Raw genomic sequence first — 20,556 nt, forward strand, 5'->3', positions numbered from 1 at the left:
ATGGAGACATACCACGGATATGTACGTACTCCAGCTGATGCCATCAAGCTGTTCGAGGCTTGCCGGCTAGGTCTTCTACCTCGCGTGCAACGACGACTCTCAGAAAAGGAAAGACAGTCCATCAGATCCGGCTCGGTCTTTGTATGGGATGAGCGAGAAGCTGGCATGAGGCGCTGGACCGATGGCAAATCATGGAGCGCCAGCAGAGTATCCGGCAGCTTTTTGACGTACCGCGAAATGGAAGGCAAGCGAGGTGGCGGTTTCGGCGGAGGGAGACGAGGCAACGGCAAGACTCCCGAATCTGGTCGCGGTAGTGACGAAGATCACGACGATGGCGAACCTGAAGGATACCGATACAAGGCCGATGGTCTTATGAAGCAGTCTTTTAGCATTACGACCTCGACTGGCCAGCATTTGCACTTGATATCTTACTACTCCCGACCGCAGCCTGGACAGCCAGAACTGCCGCAACCGACCACCGACCCGACTCTGCGAGGGATTGTACCTGTCAAGGGCATGTATCCCGAGTCGAGCATGGGCGAGACAAACCAGACACCGGCACTTACGAGAGCCCCAATGCAGCAGCCGTACATGATTGCTCCTCAGCATCACCACGCTCACCCAGGACACCAGCCTTACGCCCCCCATTATGCGCAGCCAGGCTACGGGTGGCCTCCATCGCCAGTTGCTACGCCTCCCTACGGACATTACGCTCCCGCGCCTTATCCTCCTGCTGGCCACCACCTCCCTCCGCCTTACGCCTCGCCAGCCCCTCCGCCAGCGCACCATGGCTATATCACGGCAGCTCCGCCGCCATCACATCACTACGCACACGTCCCGCCACCACCTCACAGTTACGAGCGCACTTCATTGCCTCCTCTGCAGAATCCCCCGAAGCCACCCTCTGGGCCTTTGTACCACAGTCAGCCATACTCACAGGGACCCACCCCGCCGCGAATTCACGACTCTCCTCACCAACAAACGCTGCAAGCCGCTGCCCAAGCTGCCATTGGTGACTCCCGGACATTGGGTGACAAGAAGCCGCAGGGCCCTCTCCCGGCCCTGGGCCCGATTGCCAACGGATCTGGAGCTCCTCAGCATAACGGTCTGCACACTCCTCCAAACCGGACAATGAGCGCCAGTCCGCCCCAGAGCTCTCACTTGGAGACCCACAGTGCTGGCGGCAATAAGGCGAGCTTGTCCGCTCTGTTACATCCTACTCCGGCCCCAAATGCTGAATCTGGTGCCAATGGCAGCGCCCATAGCAGCCCAAGAACTGGCAACGTCGCTCTCGCAGAAAAGGGTGGCGCGAGCGAAGATGCCCGAGCACTGAGAATGCTTGATCGAAAGTTCTGCATCTAGATTGATGTGGATCTGAACCAATCTATTTTTCTTTCTTTTCTCTCTTGCCCCTTTCTTCCTCTTTCTTCATCAAAGAAAAACCCAACATTTCTTTATCAATGAAGAATTCAACAAAAAAAACACCAAAAAAATAACTGCTTTTCGTCTCTATACTTATTTTCTTTCTTTTTCATTCGTATAGAGATACTAGGGCTTTGGGAGTCACGATTCTATTGTTTATATCTGATGCATTGTTCTGGCGTTTTAAGGAGGAGCTAGCGATATGTCTATCTAGACTTTGGCTTGGCTGGATTTCTGGACCGGCGGGAAACTGGGAAATGGCCACAGCGGGGAAATCTCTTTCGGCCCGCTGAGTGGATGAAGGTTCTTTTGAGTTTACATGGAAACACTTGGGATGAGTTCAGGAGTCTTGTTCCTTTTGAGTACTGTATATAACGATAGCCGATTACGAAGAGAGCTATTTTACTATTTCGATTGAGTTTCCCTATCTAAAGTGGCTGTGATTGCGTGAAGTGACGTGACAAATCGACAGACATGAGTCACATATTGTAGTTGAAGGAAGTCAGCCTTTTGCCTCATGCATCTTTTCATCTTTGGCCCCTGCTCAGAGTTAATTTACAGTTGTTGTATCAAGTTTGGAATAATTTTCCACACACGTATACATGGCTTTGAAAGCCATGTTACTGATACGGGGTCTTGTCATATTTACAAATTTCGGTCCTTTGTTTCATGCTTCTCTCGTCATTAGTCTCCATCAGTATGCGCCACCATTCTAGTATTACAAGATTTTCTCTCACACATAGCTGTCCTCTTGTCTCTATGCAATATGATTGTTAGCACTACTTCTGCAAAAAGAAAGTGCACAAAAGTTTAAGTCATCACTCCCATGTCATTGTCGTTGTAAATGACATATAAGTATTACAGTGCATACGACTTATAAGCCAAAAAAAAAAAAAAAAAAAGCCATGGAGTTGGAATCAAACAGGTAACAGGTATACTACTTCGGTAGCATAATCTGTGGGGACTTTTTATTTGTTATCGAAAAATATAAAGGCCGCGTCATCTTCTATTTTGCGATTATTTGATACCATCCGTATTCGGCCAAAGCCGTGTGAGCTCGCGGCAAAGAAATGCCGGGGAGAGGGGGAAGAAAATGGACGGGGGTTTTTAACAAGTTAGGGAATGGGAGAGGGGGGTGGGTGTTTTAATTTGCACGGGGGGGACGAGGATTCATGAAGACAGATAGGTTAAATAGTCTATGCGATAGTTTGCGGAGAATTAAGAAGAGGGAAATTGAGATTGAGGGGGGAAGCGCATTTCGGGCCGCGTTTATGTGGGTTAATACTAACGCTGGGGGAAAATGACTGCTTGTAGTTTATGCATGCGAGTGGTGGCTTGATACTATGCAGTACAGACAGCAACCAAGTAGGTAAGCTCTTCGTAAATTTGATAAGCTTATGATGGTGAAACAAGAGGCTTTTTTATTGTTGGGTTGCATTTCGCGGCGACTTTCGTGATATATCAAATTTCAAATTGAGGACCTCTGGCGCAAATGTGCGGATCAGATCACTAACTTTACTTATTTTAGAATAGGTAGATGTAGTTTCTCTTTCCTGAGAAACTGCATACATATGCGTGATATATGCTTTAGCATATTGCCATTCTGGAGCTCTCGCGTTCTCTCTCCTTTTGCATTAAAGGCTACATGTAGCTTTTGGCTGCATTTGACTACTATTGCGCAAAGCGGATCCTGGCTCCGAAAAAATAGAGATTTCGAAAGATAAAGGCTAACTCTAATTAAAGACCCGTGGGGAAGGTTTCTAGTATAAAGTCTCCCCCTTCCTTGTTTTATTTTAACTGTAATTTACACCTTTTCTCCAGACACGGAAGGTTTGGCGGCGCCGTGGCTTAACTCTGGGGAGGGCTTATGCAAGTAGATTTAGCATAAAAAGCTTAAGTCAAGTAAGCTCCTACACGAGGCACGCCACAATCAACTCGCTTGAGAAGATTAGAAAGGATCAAAGATCTTTCTTTGAAGGAAGCAATTCTACGGAAAGAGACGTTACACCATGATATCTTATAATGAGAAAAAATAAAGAAGATTTAAGGAAATGTAAAAAAAATTAAACTCCCTCAGTTTCGGGATGTATAGGAAAAGCCCAATGCGGGGGTCGAACCCGCAACCTTGAGATTACAGAACGTGTGTCTTAAGAGTCTCACGCTCTACCGATTGAGCTAACCGGGCAATCACGTTATTGTTGACCAATCACGTGTCCCAGTTAAGCCGAGGGAGCTCGTTGTTCGGGTTGGCCTTAATTGTCTATATAACTCTTACGCTACAGTATTCCTAGCCATTTACATGCAGATACCTGCAATCTCCTTGCTTCTTTATCTCTTCTTTCTTTCTATAATTAACTAGACGCGCTGTGCAATGGCTAAAAAGCCGAAACTTGCAAAAATTAGGTCGGGGTTGAAGAAATAAGCCTACATCGGATAGGTCAAGATCTTTGACTGTCCAACAGATACAACGTATATTCATCCATGCTTATGCTTGAGCTACTACCTAGCTTAGTCTACCCTGTCTCTAAAAGCTCATCGATAGCTTCGTCATAAGCTATCGTAACACCATGACTTTGATTCCAGCTGTCTCAGAAGTTCTCATGGTGAGCTCTTGCTGTTTCCTCCAACATCTTAAACTGAGTCTTGAGACCAAGAGGCAAACTTTCTCGAAAGCCTTCGGACAAGAAGCATTGTGCGCCATGGTTACCTTCTGAGGGTGGTCATATCAGTCATGGCATCCGTATCCTTGAACTCCCTTGTCAGATAACGGTTGGTGACTGGCAGAAGCCTCTGCACAAAATTTGCTTGAGCTCCTTGGTGGATCAAAGGATGAAATTCTAGATTATGTGAGCGGGATCCAGAAATCTAATTCATTTGGTGTTCGTACCTTGATTCAAGAAAGCTTTGATGTAGGATTGTGTTAGCTTTCTAGCCTTGGGCTCTTGATTTGTCGTCATCTAAACGAAAAACAATCTTCCCAAACAAAACTTTTCTGTGAGTTGGATCGGTATACCGACAGTCGATGGAATGTCAAGGCTTGGGTCTTCGTAGCAGACTAGCTTGCCGCCCAAAACCTTTGCCTCCCAGTGGAAGCCGGACTCTCCCCGAAGCTTGCTCCAAATAGTGTTTGGCATGAATTTGGGTCGTCGAAAATGGCCTTTCACTTCATTGTCAGTTTGTGGTGGGATCAGTTGCGGCGTTGTTGCCAGCTGGCAACCACTCGCGGCTATATGTGCCATGTATGTCACCTGAAAGCCAGCTCTTATACCATGTTCTCAGCCACTTCCACTTCATCATCAACTCTTGCTGCTTCGTGCCATTTTTGTAGGATACTTCCACGGTCTAATTTTAATTTTAGAGTGCGAGTGTTAACTTGTATTGGCATGCTTAGAGCGCGGTCAGCGGAAGACACCCATAGGTCATCATATGGAGACAGGCATGATCCAAGACAATGATAAATGCTGATATTTAAATTGGTTTCGTTATCGCTTATTCCTCGATCGAGTGAAATGCGGTACTCTGTGCTGCATAATAGACACGAATCCTGCTTCGTATCAAATTCGATCTCTTTTCCATCTTCTTGAAGCCAAATCCCTGATTGCTGAATGCTTAGACCATTGTGCGAGCCCTTTGGAAGACTCTCATGGCTAAAGTAGCAAGATGGGAAGGCTGAGCAGGTGAGATGGCGGCAGATTGGTATTGACATACTTTCTATGACTTTATTAAGGCGCTCTTCGGATACTAGGGGTCCGGTTATTGTAAAAAATCTGGCAACATAGAGCTTGTTATCGATGATTTTTGGAATAGATCGAAAGAAAAATCTCCAGGTGTTTTTCTTTATTTGTAATGCTTCGAAATAGTCTCCGGGAAGCTGAGCTTTAGTATCGGGGATGCCTCTCCAGATGAAAGAGTGCTATGCGCTTTCGTCTCCGGGGAGCTTAATGCAGTTTAACTCAAGGATATTCTCACATGACTCAGATCGTTCTAGACTCTTGAGAGAGATACCATGGGAGAACCCATGAAAATGCCTACGCATGACCAAATTTGCTTCCATAAAGCAAATATTGTAATTGCGCATCAAGTGGTAGAAGTGTTCTGGGAGGGAGACGTGATCGACACCGAATGAATGGGGCAACTAGTGTAAATGAGGGAAAATATTGGGGGTCGCCCAATGTGCCTGGCTTGCCCAACTAAGATTGGGATCAAACAGACGCAGCTTGTAGCAACAGTAGCAAAAACACACACAGGGAATATCCTTTTGCAACGTTGAAAGAAACTCTATCAGCGCCCCCCCTTCGAGACGCGGGAGCGTGCTTCTATGAGTCAGTTTCGTAAAATATTTGCAGGTCAAAGCCAAAGAAAACTTCCATGGTAGAGACAGGTTGTTTATGATCTGCAGTAGGATTTCGGTTGGAAGCGCCAATATGGTCTGGCGAATGGCATTTTCTGGACTTGGGCGTCTCTTCTTCTTGGACGCCTTTGCCTCAATGAGGCGCTGGCTGCGTCGCTTGAGCATGGGGTGTTCGTCGTTTTGGTACTTTCTTTTTTTTTTTTGGTTATAGAAAGTGATTTGCTTCCAGGTTTTCCGATTCAAGATGCGTTTGATGGGAGGGGATTTGCTAAGGGCTAACAAATCGAGAACCCAATCTAGTTTGTGCGTGCAAAAGGTTACTTACATTTTCGGTTTGCATGTGATACGGGCTTCTTACAGTGGCGCTTTGTACCTTGTAAGTTTTGACGTAGATAGGTACGTAGCCGTTACGCACAATGTTCCTTTGCGCAACATGGCTAACAATCTTTGATGAGAAGATCTAGAGAGAACTCTTTACTCCAGGGCTGTGGCACGCCACAGTGGGCCATAGTTCCTCACAGGCTGCGGCCAAGTATCAGCGAGATCCCACTGGTTGCAGCGTCGACAACTCAGGCATTGGTTCCTTTAGCATGTAATTAAGTGGAAGATCTCTGGGCAGCCAGATGAATGCTGTCCCTTGGCCTAAGACCAGTGGTCTGAGGAGCCTGATGGATAGACTTTGTTTCCGCTTTTGGTAATGACCGAGAACCATGCTAGAGGTGGATAGTTTACTAAACAGAAAAGGACGAAAAAATAGCAGAAAATAACTTCCTTTTACTACACATCGTGCCAGCCAGCATACGGGTTTAATCATCGTCGAGACAAGCAGTTCTTCACAATGGAAGACGAGGCAGTCCGTATGAGCTGGCTTAGCGGCCGGCCCCAGCGCGTCTTCAACTTGCGCCCGCCTCCCGAGTTTTCAAGAAACTATTGCTCGTATGGGGCGCAATGGAGCGTCATGGACGATCAAATCTTGTTGACATTCGAAGAAGAAGCAGACGGTACGATCATTAAACACCCGTCTTCTATTTTCTTGGCCGACGTTCACGACATCTTGGGCAAAGCCGACGACGTCGTCGAGTTTAGAAAGATTGTCAAGCTGCCGTTCAACGCCACAAGGTCAAGGCTATTGAGCCACCGAGCGGGGTTTGTCACCGCAGAGTTTAGAAAAGAGTAAATGCTTACCAAGCCATGAATCTTTGAAAAGTCATGTTGCTAAACTTATATTCAGCGAAAAGAAGCTGCTATTGCGCACGCACGACTGGGATGGAAACACTACGAGAGAAACAACAGTAGACGTGGCCTCTATTGACGGGCAACTCGTCGTGAATGACTCATCTGTTGCCCTTTGCGTGGATGATGAACCAAAGAAAGAATGGTGCATCAGTGGTTGCCGCACATTGAGCCAGATAGCTATCTGGAATCTCGAATCAGGAGACATTACAAGGATGGTTATACCTCAAGACGAGCGCGCACCTCAGTGTGTAAGTTGAGCAACAAAACGAACCGCCTGTTCGTCACACTCCGCATACTGATTTACTAAAACTCCTTTAGCACAGTGGCAATTTTACGTTTGTCACGCCTTCGTGCATCGCTCTGGGTGGCCATCTTGATCCTGATCATGATAGGCCATACGCTCTATTAAGATCATTCTCAACCAATCCTTCGGAGAAGCAGGTTGGGCGGTTATTCCGACATGGCCAGAATTTTGAGTTTTCAAATGATAATGACGCCCTAGCAATATCTGGAAGTTCTGCTAGCAGTGATATCGTTGTTCATTTTCATCATAGTGGTGGTCGCTTCACAGTTGCAGACAAGGGTTTGCTCACAGGTGAAATTCCAGTAAGTAAAAACGGCCAACTTCTGATGAACTGAAGCTTAGAACAACGAATAGTCCGAGTCGCTCCCAACGCCCGGGTATTTCATTGATCCAGATTTATTCAAGGACCTCTGGCATGTCTTCATGGACAAGTTTAGCGCACGAACACTCCCAGGTGTGCTGTATGAAAGTCTCGCCAGTCTAGCTGGGAACAAGCTTCTAGCGCGAGAAGACCTCGAACACGAACATGACGAAGAACAATATTCCGGATTTCATAACGCTCGCTCATTTGGAGAGTTCCAAATCCTCTATCTCTATGATTTCGACCAGAATCGGTGCAACAAGTTGCGACAGCTTTCACCCGACTCTGAGCGCGCAGATCTTGCGGCGCGTCTAAAAGGGCGAAATCCAGACGCCAGAGTGACTGTAGTATCTCGCATGTCCTACATGGGTATTGAAGAAGCCATGGATATGGAAGAAGACACCTCGCCAGAGTGGGCAGAACACGTTCACCAGTTATGGGTGACTAATGAGGCGCGTGGAAAAGGAGAGGCCGAGTTCCCCGTCCTTGAATTCGACGACCCTCCGAAAGACCACAAAAGCCCTCGGATGTTGTACACCCGAACCATGCTTTGTCTTCCTGAAATAAGAGAAGGCCAAGAGTTTGCTTTGACAACTTCGGCGATAATAGAGCTCCCTACACATGAAGCGGACGGATATGTGCACTATTTTGGCGAAGAGTAGGCACTCTGTTCGCATTTAGCTTGATTTTTTTTTAGTTCGTCTATCAATAGCTATATATTAGCGTTAGTTGAAGAATTCACTATCATCGAATTTCCAAGACCCTATTTTCCGTATCACATGAACGTAGTGCATGCACCATATAAGAGAAGAATCTTGATAAAAAGCAGCTCTACTGCTGCTACTACTGCTACTACTGCTACTACTGCTACTACTGCTACTACTGCTACTACTGCTACTACTGCTACTACTGTATCAAGCCCTGCTACTGTTATATACTGCAGTCTTGATACCATCTACAGAAACCAATATAAAAAAGCCTGGGCCAAAAGCCCATCTGTGTAGGGCCTTAAAATGGACCTACTAAAGCTGTGACTTATTTGCGAGTCCATGCCTATTGATCTGCAGAGCAATGTTTACGGTTTCTTACAAGAGTTAGGTCCTTAAACAAGATAGACATTCAGTTATTCTCCATTTTCCTCAGCCGAGCATGTTGTGACTAATAATGGAATAGCATGTAAATCGATTGGATACATGCGCCCCTCTGCTCTATTTTAGCTGAGAAGCAAGTTGCGTTGCCTAAATGAGAAGGTTTCCCAGTCTCTGGGATAAAGTATCTCCGCCCCGCTATCTATATCCCTGTCACCGGCAATTCCTCGAATCGCATCAAATGTGTGTCGACGCGATCCGGCTATCAGATTGGCCAACATTTTCTATACAACACTGAGCGTCTGAAGCATCTCAAACAATTGCCCTCAGCTATCTACGACCGCTCCTGCTCCCCATACAACGAATCATGCTGCAGCAACTCGACTGAATCATTGCGATCGCAACGGGAGGTCCATCATGTTCACCTTCTGTCCGCTTCAGGGCGCTCTTTCGGAGTCGCTCGCGTCGCAGTCCCTCCTAGAGCTTGATGGAGGGGTCAAGGTGCTGGTCGATCTGGGATGGGACGAGTCTTTCAGCAGCGAGAAGCTCGAGGAGCTGGAGAAGTAGGTGTTGACGGTGGATTGCTAATGAATGGGAGCTGGAGCAGACAGAGCAAAACAGCTAACCTGAGCCTCTAGACAAGTGCCCACTCTCTCTCTCATTCTCCTGACCCATGCGACGGCATCGCATCTTGCTGCCTACGCCCATTGCTGCAAAAACATCGCTCTCTTCACACGCATCCCCGTCTACGCGACTCGGCCGGTCATCGATCTGGGACGAACGCTCACACAAGACCTCTACTCTTCTACGCCCGCAGCTGCCACGACGATTCGCCAAAGCTCGCTCTCGGAGACGACATACGCTTATTCGCAAACGGTGAACACTGCGCAGAATCTCCTTCTCCAATCCCCCACTCCCGAGGAGATTGCGCGATACTTCTCCCTCATCCAGCCACTTAAATACTCGCAACCCCATCAACCTCTATCTTCGCCCTTCTCTCCTCCGTTAAATGGACTCACAATTACCGCCTACAACTCTGGGCATACTCTTGGTGGCACAATCTGGCACATTCAGCATGGACTAGAATCCATCGTATATGCTGTGGATTGGAACCAGGCCCGCGAAAATGTATTTGCTGGAGCTGCGTGGCTTGGAGGTGCTGGGGGTGGAGGTGCCGAGGTTATCGAGCAGCTACGCAAGCCAACCGCATTGATTTGCAGTTCTCGCGGGGCTGATAGATATGCGCAGGCGGGCGGTCGTTCTAAGCGAGACGAGCATCTGATTGATATGATCAAGTCCTGTGTCAGTCGAGGTGGCACAGTTCTCATACCTGTAGATTCTAGTGCCAGAGTTTTGGAGATATCGTATCTTCTGGAAAATGCTTGGAGGACTGATGCGGCCAATAAAGATGGAGTGCTCAAGTTTTCAAAGCTATATCTAGCGGGTCGAAATGTGTCTAGTACCATGAGATATGCGCGGAGTATGCTGGAGTGGATGGACAACAACATTGTCCAAGAATTCGAAGCTTTTGCAGAGGGCCAGAGGAAAACCAACGGGGGTAGCGAGAAAAAAGAGGGAGCACCATTCGATTTCAAGTACCTGCGCCTATTAGAACGGAAAGCCCAGATCGCAAAGCTTTTAAGCCAGAGCATCGAAAATGGGGAAAGACAGGGACGTGTGATCCTAGCCAGTGATGTCAGTATGGACTGGGGCTTCTCCAAGGATCTGGTCAAAGGCCTGGCAAAAGACACTCGCAACCTAGTCATTTTAACGGAGCGGCCTGGATTGGCCAATACCGATGCTCCCTCCATATCGAGAACGATGTGGGAATGGTGGAAAGAGAGGAGAGATGGCATTTCTACAGAGCATGCCGGCAGCGGAGACAGCCTAGAGACGATCTATAGCGGTGGACGTGAGCTGGAGGTTCGTGAAGCTCGCCGCGAACCTCTGGAAGGGGACGAACTTGCCATCTATCAACAGTGGTTGGCTACCCAGAGACAGTTGCAGGCAACTCAGCAAGCCGGTGGAGCAGGTGCGCTGGAAGCATCTGCTGATGTTGTGGACGATGCATCATCTGAATCATCATCCGACTCTGAAGAAGAGGGTGAACAGCAGGGTAAAGCACTCAATGTTTCTGCCACAATGGGTCAGGCCGGCCGCAAGAATGTAGTCCTCAAAGACGAAGATCTGGGCATTAATATCCTAATCAAGAAGAAAACGGTGTTCGACTTTGATACACGAGGTAAAAGGGGTAGAGAGCGATCGTTCCCCATGGCAATTAGACGGAAGAGACACGATGACTTTGGCGAACTGATTCGCCCGGAAGATTATCTAAGAGCTGAAGAGAAGGAAGACGACGCAGTGGACGGTGCTCAAATTGCTGCAGAAGACGAGAAGCTTGGCAAAAAGCGCAAGTGGGATGATGTCGTCAAACAGGTGGCTGGTGCCAACAAGCGGCCAAGCACGAACAGAACAGCCACAGCAGACGATACGGAGGCCATGGACCTGGCAGATGGAGCTGTCGCGGACGAATTAGACATTGTTAAAGACACTGAGCCAGAGGAGCCTACAGGACCATGCAAATTAGTATACAGCACAGAATCAGTGGCAGTCAACTTGCGGATCGCATTTATAGACTTTAGCGGATTGCACGACAAACGAAGCCTCAACATGTTGATACCCCTTATCCAGCCAAGGAAGCTGATTCTTGTGGGAGGCACTCAGGAAGAGACCATGGCTCTGGCGACAGACTGTCGGACTGCGCTGGCGTCTGATGGAGACCGCTCCGTCGATGTGTTCACGCCTGAGATAGGCACATGGGTGGACGCCAGCATGGATACAAACGCCTGGGTCGTAAAGCTGGCAGATCCTCTGGTCAAGAAGCTTAAGTGGCAGAATGTTCGGGGCCTGGGCATCGTCACCATCACAGGCCAGCTGCTTGCCTCAGCCCTGGCTCAAGAAGCAGAAGGCCAAACGCAAGAAGACGCAGCAAATAAGAGGCAAAAGACCGAGTCCACAGCCGTGGCACTCACCAACGCAGCAGACACGGCTACTATGCCCACTCTGGACGTCCTTCCTGCAAACCTCATCTCGGCTGCCCGTTCGGTCGCCCAGTCTCTTCACGTTGGCGACCTGCGACTTGCTGATCTACGCCGTGCAATGCAAAGCGCAGGCCACTCAGCCGAGTTCCGCGGCGAGGGTACTCTTGTGGTGGACGGCTCGGTGGCAGTACGTAAGACGGCTGAAGGTCGTATCGACGTTGAGAGCGTGGGCCTTCCTCTCGGAGGGAAGAGAAGCACACTGTATGAAGTCAAGAGAGCGATCTACGATAATCTGGCGGTCGTTGCTGGTGCATAAGGAGAGGAACTGGGATAATCCTAGCCAGGGTTTACTGCTGCTTTTGTTTTCTTCTTTTGAATGGTAGAGCCAAGAAAAGCGGGATAATATGTACAAACTGCTTTCAAGGCTTAAATAAATTGGAGAAGACATACATGTATGATTACTCTAGATCCAGTTTTCAGCGGAATATTCACTGCTAGCCAGAATGCCTCTACTTTTCGTGAAGATACTCATTGATTATATACGTAGGGTGTTCAGTTACTGCCTACGAACAGCAGTGATTCGACGCAGTCCCTTTCACAATAATGTCTCTTCATCATTCTTTTCTTTTATAACAACTGAATACATTCATATATATATATCCGCTAATCTTTTTCTCCTCCTTTTCTCTTTAATAAATCCTGATTCGACTTCCACACATCAATGTATCCAAACAAGATCTCTTTCCAAAATCAAATCTCTCAAAGATTCCCACCTACTAGTAATTCCGACCCAAAACGAAACCAAACGAGCCATTCCTCTCCAACCAAAGCAAAATCAAGAAACCCCAGCAAAAAAAAAAAAAAATATGTGCTTCAAACTCATCGGCACCCTCGTCTGCAGATGCTGCGACCGAGCAATCTCCGAACAAGCCACAGGAGACATCATATTCTGCCAGCGCGGAAGCCCATGCGGACGATACGTATCCAAGAAAGTAGACGAGACAATCCTGGGTATATGCGCCGTGTGCGAGTCGAGCCAGCAAGAAAGACGATCAGCAGCTGCGCGGCTGAATAGGGCATTCCAGAAGCAATGAGATTTTTATTGTTTGTTTCTTTTTTCTTAGAAGATAGATGGCTAGCGACTTTGTGCTTTCTTTTTTTTTCCCATTCCACTCGACTCCCTTTTACTGTTTGTAAACACAGGCACATAGGATAAGAAATGACATTTACAAGTAAGATAGATATACTTGGACAGTTCAAAAAAGATGGTGAGGTAATGCTCAGAGCTAAAATATCACACTTACCCATTCAAAGATAAATAGCATAGACGCATATAATGCTACCCTTGTATTACCAGCAATACACGCGTCTTTGTTCCAGACTGGCAACTCCCTTTATTTTCAATTCTCAGATTCCCACCTTCGTCCAGCAAATTCTGCAGCCATTTCCCACCTTCGTCCAGCAAATTCTGCAGCCATTTTCCAGTATGCGCCTTAGGACATTACTTGCCGGAAACTGCAGACATCTACGCCACTCACATACACCGCATAAAATGAGAGAGAAATGATTGAAATTGTCTAGCCTAGTCAAGAACATCCCACTCACTATCTGCCAAATACTCTTCTCCATCGAGAGACCATGTGGCCCCAGTTGTGTGTAAGTTTCCAGTTAGTCCGAAAGTTATCAGATTCCTTACGCCAAGCCCTACAATTCCTCTCTCAAAAAAGTTTTTTTTCTTTGTTTTTTTTTTTTAAATAATATTTCATCCACGGGTTTTCATCTTCCTGTCGAGTGTTCTCAAACCTGTCAATAATCGTCCTAAGTCGTGCATAAGCACTCATTACCAGAGAAAGGACGTGAAAACTCGTCAAAGCGTGAGCTGACAAGATGCAAAACACTCGACCTTCCAACCAGCCTTCCAAAGTTATCACCCATCTTCCAACAAGGTCCTCAAAATACGTGTAGAAGGTTGACTTCCTCCAAAATCTCGTCATCAAGGTTCCGTTCGTCCAACGTGATGATTCGTCAAAAAGGTATCATAGCCGCCTCGTCGATGTACCTGACCTGATCGATCCTTTCAACTTTCAACAGAGAATCCCAACTGCTTTCCTCCGAAATGCAAGGAGCCAGCATCAAGATACCGAGAGAAAAAACCAGGTACGCCCGTGATGCATGCTTCTTCCGCCCCTTGCGTCTAACTAGCCAGCCAGCCCATAGCAGCAAGTTCTGTCCACCGCCTCTCCTTGAAAAATGGTATCCATCTCGCTCTCTCTTCTTAATTCCTAGGTCCCCAGTTCGTCCGATCTTTTATTCATTCGTCAACGCCATCAGCCATGCAAAGAACAAAAAGAGAAGAGAATTTTCCAGAGCCGATAGCGGAACGTATGAAGTCGACAAAAAGCGCTGCTCAAAGACAAAAGAAAAGCCGAAGACGATATAAACGAGGAGCTCATCGTTGAAGTACTAGTATAGCATCCTTCTTTTTTTTGTTCTCAAGCTCGTTTCGCGCGCTTTGTAGATGAGGTAAAGAAAAAGCTGAACCAGGGACCCCCAAGAATGTGGCTTGATCAGAGTTCATCCGCAATATAGTCCGGTTCGCCGTTCCGCTCGTGCGCCAATACTCGTGCGGATAATGTACAATCCAACAATTAAAACTGCCCCAAGTCCTACAGAAAAATGATGCTGAAATCAAAAGAAGGTAAAAAGAAAGAAAAGGTAAAAAGAAAATCATCATCAGACATCCACCTGCGCCTCCTTCAGAAAATAAGGGGCAAGATAGATTAGGATGTAGGGTCTCGTGGTGGCTGGCCACGGCCTCTGCCATTGCCACCGCTGCTACCACCTCGACCACGGTAACCGCGGCCACGTCCACCTCGACCACGTCCGCCATTAAATTGGGCATTGCCGTTGTGTTGGCCATTTTGACTCGGCCAGTTTCCTTGGGGCTGTTGGTGGTAAGCCGGTTGGCCTGACGCCGGAGCTAGAAGTGCCTGCTGCTGAGGAACCGCATTCTTAGGGAGGTTCGAAATGGGGCGAGGGATGGACTCGGGGTTTTCGTAGACGTAAAGGCTCTTATCGATGCTTGCGGGAATTGGTAGAATCTCAGTTCCAAGGTCCCTCTCAATATTGTAAAGGTTAAAGCGGTCGTCCCAATTGATCAAATTGATGGCCAGACCAAGGTGACCAAAACGACCAGATCGACCAATACGGTGCAAATAAGTTTCGGCGTTCTTGGGGAAGTCAAAGTTGATGACGACGTTTACAGCCTGGATATCAATACCTCGGGTGAGAAGGTCTGAGCAAACCAAGTTTCGACAAACGCCGTTACGAAAGTCGTGGAAGACTCGGTTTCGGGCATGCTGTTGCATTCTGGCGTGGCTGTAGAAGCACGAGTAGCCGAGTTCGGTGATTTTTTTGGCAAGCAGCTCGACTCGGTTGGTCGAGTTGCAGAAGATGATGGATTGGTTGATTTGCAGCTTTGAGAAGAGTGTGTTCAAGCAGTGAACCTTTTGCTTCTCTTCGACAAAGGCGTAGTACTGAGTAATGCCTCGCAGGGTGAGTTCGTCCATGAGGTTGATTTCGTAGGGGTTGGTCATATTTTTGTCGGAAAAGTCCTTGACCGAGAGGGGGAAAGTGGCGGAGAAAAGCATGACCTGTCGGTCCTTGGGATGGAATTGGAGCAGCTGCTCAATCACGGGAGTGAACTCAATGGAGAGAAGCTTATCAGCCTCGTCCATAATGAACATGGGGCACTCGCTGAGATCCGCGACATTCTTTCCTGCGAGATCTAGGATTCGACCAGGAGTACCGACCACAATATGAACGGGCTCCTGTAAGCGAATGATATCATCTCGTAGACCAGTACCACCAGTTGTGACCATGACATTGACACCGATGTGCTTGCCCAGATTCTTGCAGACTTGAGACGTTTGCATGGCCAGCTCGCGTGTGGGGACGAGGATAAGACATTGGATTTTTGAGATTTTGGTGTTGATGCGTTCCAGAGCGGGGATGACAAAAGCGGCGGTTTTTCCCGTACCATTTTTGGCTCGGGCTAGGACGTCACGGCCAGTTAATGCAACGGGGATGGCTTCCTCTTGGATAGGAGAAGGCTTCTCAAAGCCAGCTTCAAAGATTCCCATGAGCAGATCTCGCTTTAAAGCGAAGTTTTCAAACTCGAGACCTTTCGTTCTTGTGACATCCTATTGTCCGATAACAAGCAGCACTCATCATCAGCCATCAATCAAGCTATGGTGGGCTATCAGGCAGAAGAGAAGAACAAACCTCTGTTTGCAGTCTGGTATCCTTGGCGGGGATATTCAGGTTTTGTTTCCAGTCGTCACTTCGTGGGGAAGTGCCATCACTAATAGTGGCAGTCCGTTAGCAATGGATGAACGGATGAATCTCCTCCCTGCTCAAGGAGAAGCTACACTCTTTGGCTCTCTGAAAAAAAAAAAAAAGGAATGGAAAGCCATTCTAACCTCAACTGGGTGTTTTGCAACTGATCTGCTAGCTGGCTGGCCATTCTTGGCGGAGTCTGAACCTCGAGTTTTCGAGGTATAAAGTCTTTTTTTCAATTTTTTTCGGTTCGGATAGCGGGCGGTTCAACGGGCCCTGCAACTTCAAGGTTGCGAGATGGATGTGGTTGTTGTTTCGGTCTTGTGTTTGATGGTGTATAGTCGAAGAAGCGGATTAGTCGAACCTGTTCTTTGAAGAAAGGATACGACTTGGGTAGCAGCGGAGAGGGAGAGGAGGAGAGGGAAGCAGGCAATTCAGTGGTGAAGGAGCCCGGGTTGTTGAGTGTCGACAGTATCGCCGTTTGTCTAGTCGCTTGGGAATTATTGCGGCACAGAGGCCTATGATCGTGTGGAAATGGTATGAGATGGAAGAGAGAATTGAGAATTGGAAAGGATCCTGATAGATAAGAAGCAGATGAAGCAACTGAGTTGCAGAGCGGTCGTTTTAGTGTGAGTCACGTGATAGCGGGGCTCTCAGGTCCGGCCTCAGCCTCTCCTAAAATCGTCGCCTTGTTTGCCTCGCCGCTCTAGACGCATATATAGAGGCCCATGTCACATTGAGGTTCAATGTCATTTAGCTGTCTGACTACTGACTATCTCAGTGCCTGGTGTATATTCCAACAGAGCCATGGGCGACAAAAGAGGTTGGATTAAACTACAAGTGCAGACGAAAGATTACGGCAGTCGCATGCGATTGAAACATGCCCCTGGTTTATCTGACAAGTTAGGCTCTAAGCAGCTGCATCCTACCCCAGATAGTACAAGAGAGCAGGTACCTTCTCCGCTCAGAGGACGCCTCTCAGCCGGGAGAAGGGACATTCGTATCGATAATATGAGACATTGAAGCAATTGGTTGCATTATATAATCTCTTCACGTAAGTATTCTAGGGGCTTGGTTATGTTAGGTGCCTACCTATACACTAGCATCCATCTTGAGCATGGAAAGAGGAGCGAGAAGTCTCACAAGTTATCTATGAGACCTATCTAATATTGCGACCTAGTAATATTGATAGGTAGGAGGTATATACACAAAGCAGTTGGTAGTACGGAATGCATGTGTGTTACCGCCTTGCGACTTCTTGTTTTCCCTGCCTTTAGTAGACGATTATACGATGGTCGTGGTTTAGTACCTTGCGTACGCCGCTCAAGGCCCTTTTCATTCACTACCTAGTATACCATGGCCGGTGTTTTCTTTTCGGCCTGTGGACTCTCCCTTATTGCCTCACAATCATTTTTGTCTTCCTCGTCTACAGAAAGGAGCTTGTAACAGTCGATAGAAAAGGGACCGTTTACCGACAAAGTAAAGCGCTTGGACCGAGCCAGGCGCTTCTCAGTGCCTGTTTTCTCCCGCCTGGGCTCCTGCTCTGCTTTCTCAACAACGCATTCTTCCTGCACCAGCTACAAGGCTCATGTTCAAACCTCCTGGTTAGTGAAAATAACACCATTGTATTTGTTCTCGTTGCATGGCTCTTGCACTCCTCAAGTGGAAATAGGCAAACAGCAAACACAGATAACAGTAGACTTGAGCGCGTTGCATGGAATGACCAGAGCGGGCGCTGCCACACTGCCAAAGGGGAATTTAGCCATGTGCAGTGCCTCGGCATCTCCCAGGCTCCGCTACGGCTGCGGTTGCGGCTACGTCGGCGACTCAAAACCTCCATGACATCAGCAAGTCCGTTTTGTTTTAGAATGGCTGTTTTCACATGCTTCTAAACTAACAACCTGTCACGACTCAAAAAAGCAGTAGCACATGACAACGACGTCTTTCGCGTTTGGTACTAGTGTAGGAAGGCAAACAGAATGTGAATTGCCATTGCAAGCGCCGGGATAGGCCCAACGTGAATTGCGGAGCGCGCACGGGGGATTTTGTGGGGGAAAAGCTAACAAGTCCTGAGAGCAGCGCCCCGGACTGCTGGTTTTGGAGGGTACATGTAGAATTTCAGTGGCTTATAAGCTGAATCAAAGACACGCGCCGCAATTGGTTTTGGGGTGTCGGAGCATGTGATTGACATTTGCCGACGGGATTGTTAAATACCGTTTCTTGTCTGCAATTCAGCATCTTTCTCTTTCCTTTTCTTCTCTCCATATCTTTGTTCTTTACGTCTAATCTATTTTAAACAACCGTGTTTCGTCGTTTTCTTCTTTTCATAATTCCCACCATGACAAAGGTATTCACAGCTGCCGAGGTTGCCTCGCACAACAAGCCTGACAGCTTGTACATCACCGTCGACGGCGACGTCTATGATTTGACCAAGTTTCAAGAAGACCACCCTGGTGAGTTTCTCCCTTTCTTCCATAGAATATTAATGTCTATCAAATGCTAACAGCTTCCAGGCGGCAAGAAGATTCTACAGCGTGTTGCCGGCAAGGATGCCTCCAAGCAATTCTGGAAGTACCACAACGAGGGCATCCTGAAGAAGTACAAGGCCAAGCTCCAGGTCGGCGCCCTCGACACCAAGCCCAAGGACGAGCCCAAGCCCGAACCCACTCCCGCTCCTGCTCCCAAGGCTGTCGTCAAGGCCTCAAGTAGCAGCAGCAGCCACAGCGAGGAAGACTCAGAGCCTCTCGAGGCGTTCGGCGACCAGATCCCCTTCGCCGACCCCAGCTGGTACCAAAACTACCACTCGCCTTACTTCAACGAGACCCATGCCGCCCTGCGCGCCGAGCTGCGCCAATGGATTGAGACTGACATTGAGCCTCATGTGACCGAGTGGGATGAGGCGAAGCGTGTTCCCGAGGAGATTTACAAGGAGATGGGTCGCCGAGGTTACTTAGCCGGTCTGCTAGGCATCAAATACCCGACTGACTTCGTGCCCGCGGGCGTAAAGTCCGTGCCCCCCGAGAAGTGGGATCTCTTCCACGAGATGATTGTGACCGACGAGCTGTCCCGGACAGGCTCTGGCGGCTTCGTCTGGAACCTGATTGGAGGCTTCGGCATCGGCGGCCCGCCACTCTTCAAGTTTGGCTCCAAGGCCCTCAAGGAGCGCCTCGGCCCCGGCATCCTCAGCGGTGACAAGCGCATCTGTCTGGCCATCACCGAGCCCGATGCCGGCTCCGACGTGGCCAACCTCACCTGCGAGGCCAAGCTGAGCGAGGACGGCAAGCACTTTATCGTCAACGGCGAGAAGAAGTGGATCACCAACGGCATCTGGGCCGACTACTTCACCACCGCCGTGCGGACTGGTGGCCCGGGCATGAACGGTGTTTCTCTGCTGCTCATTGAGCGCGGCCCCGGCGTCTCGACTCGCCGTATGGACTGCCAGGGTGTCTGGTCTTCCGGCACCACTTACATCACCTTTGAGGATGTCAAGGTCCCTGTTGAGAACCTGCTCGGCAAGCAGAACCAGGGCTTCCGAGGTAAGTGCCTACACATACTGTGCTTCCAATGAGTTTGCTAACATAAACCTTTCAGTCATCATGACCAACTTCAACCACGAGCGCATGGGCATCATCATCCAGTCCCTGCGCTTCGCCCGCGTCTGCTACGAAGAGTCCGTCAAGTACGCCAACAAGCGCCGCACCTTTGGCAAGAAGCTCATTGAGCATCCCGTCATCCGCATGAAGCTCGCCCACATGGCCCGCCAGATCGAGGCCTCGTACAACTGGCTCGAGAACCTCATCTTCCAATGCGAAAAGATGGGCGAGACTGAAGCTATGCTCCGTCTCGGCGGGCCCATTGCCGGCCTCAAGGCTCAGGCCACCGTCACCTTTGAGTTCTGCGCCCGTGAGGCCAGTCAGATCTTTGGCGGTCTGTCCTACTCCCGTGGTGGCCAAGGCGCAAAGGTCGAGCGTCTGTACCGCGACGTTCGTGCCTATGCTATTCCCGGTGGCTCTGAAGAAATCATGCTGGATCTTAGCATGAGACAATCTTTGAGAGTTGCCAAGGCCATGGGTATGAAGCTGTAAAGGGAGAATAATGGAATTCGGATGACTTTTGGACATGGCTTTTGGAGTCGAGGCAAAAATGTTGGAATTGCCGTGTATATATGATTTGTACGACTACATCTCTCTGAGATATACTATTTGCTATTTGCAGGGTCTTTTAGTATGAATAGCTTCTGTTTACTATATCGCAAACAGAGCGACCTATAGATTGAATGAACCATAATATTCTTACAATATGCAATCACTCGCTACACTTTTAAATCAATGAATGCCGCGTTCAACGGAAACTCATTCGTGTACATTTTCATATACGCCACCAGCAAATAAGATGTGGCATAGTTTCACTCTTTC

At 48.3% G+C, this 20,556-nt stretch overlaps 6 protein-coding genes across 6 annotated transcripts; 4 read left to right on the plus strand and 2 right to left on the minus strand.

Moving 5' to 3' along the window:
- On the plus strand, window positions 1-1,362 carry TGAM01_v200783 (hypothetical protein; the record flags this gene model as incomplete). The annotated part of the gene is made up of 1 exon (XM_018802098.1): window positions 1-1,362. The coding sequence occupies one exon, from the start codon at window positions 1-3 to the stop codon at window positions 1,360-1,362; it is 1,362 nt and encodes a 453-aa protein (XP_018664923.1).
- Window positions 1,363-3,976: 2,614 nt separating this feature from the next.
- Window positions 3,977-4,123, minus strand: TGAM01_v200784 (hypothetical protein; the record flags this gene model as incomplete). The annotated part of the gene is made up of 1 exon (XM_024548626.1): window positions 3,977-4,123. The coding sequence occupies one exon, from the start codon at window positions 4,121-4,123 to the stop codon at window positions 3,977-3,979; it is 147 nt and encodes a 48-aa protein (XP_024406637.1).
- Window positions 4,124-6,611: 2,488 nt separating this feature from the next.
- On the plus strand, window positions 6,612-8,336 carry TGAM01_v200785 (hypothetical protein; the record flags this gene model as incomplete). Its single annotated transcript, XM_018809339.1, has 4 exons — window positions 6,612-6,946; window positions 7,005-7,257; window positions 7,328-7,615; window positions 7,668-8,336. The coding sequence occupies 4 exons, from the start codon at window positions 6,612-6,614 to the stop codon at window positions 8,334-8,336; spliced, it is 1,545 nt and encodes a 514-aa protein (XP_018657405.1).
- Window positions 8,337-9,179: 843 nt separating this feature from the next.
- TGAM01_v200786 (hypothetical protein) lies at window positions 9,180-12,119 on the plus strand (the record flags this gene model as incomplete). Its single annotated transcript, XM_018809340.1, has 2 exons — window positions 9,180-9,325; window positions 9,401-12,119. The coding sequence occupies 2 exons, from the start codon at window positions 9,180-9,182 to the stop codon at window positions 12,117-12,119; spliced, it is 2,865 nt and encodes a 954-aa protein (XP_018657406.1).
- A 2,464-nt stretch (window positions 12,120-14,583) lies between these two features.
- Window positions 14,584-16,328, minus strand: TGAM01_v200787 (ATP-dependent RNA helicase DHH1; the record flags this gene model as incomplete). The annotated part of the gene is made up of 3 exons (XM_018809341.1): window positions 14,584-16,005; window positions 16,088-16,166; window positions 16,285-16,328. The coding sequence occupies 3 exons, from the start codon at window positions 16,326-16,328 to the stop codon at window positions 14,584-14,586; spliced, it is 1,545 nt and encodes a 514-aa protein (XP_018657407.1).
- Window positions 16,329-18,479: 2,151 nt separating this feature from the next.
- On the plus strand, window positions 18,480-20,226 carry TGAM01_v200788 (acyl-CoA dehydrogenase; the record flags this gene model as incomplete). The annotated part of the gene is made up of 3 exons (XM_018809342.1): window positions 18,480-18,594; window positions 18,655-19,677; window positions 19,733-20,226. 3 exons carry the CDS (start codon window positions 18,480-18,482, stop codon window positions 20,224-20,226), a joined length of 1,632 nt encoding a protein of 543 aa, XP_018657408.1.
- Window positions 20,227-20,556: the final 330 nt, after the last annotated feature.

The sequence above is a fragment of the Trichoderma gamsii genome (assembly GCF_001481775.2).
Source record: "Trichoderma gamsii strain T6085 chromosome Unknown Scaffold_2.2, whole genome shotgun sequence".
NCBI classification, from domain to species: Eukaryota; Fungi; Ascomycota; class Sordariomycetes; order Hypocreales; family Hypocreaceae; genus Trichoderma; species Trichoderma gamsii.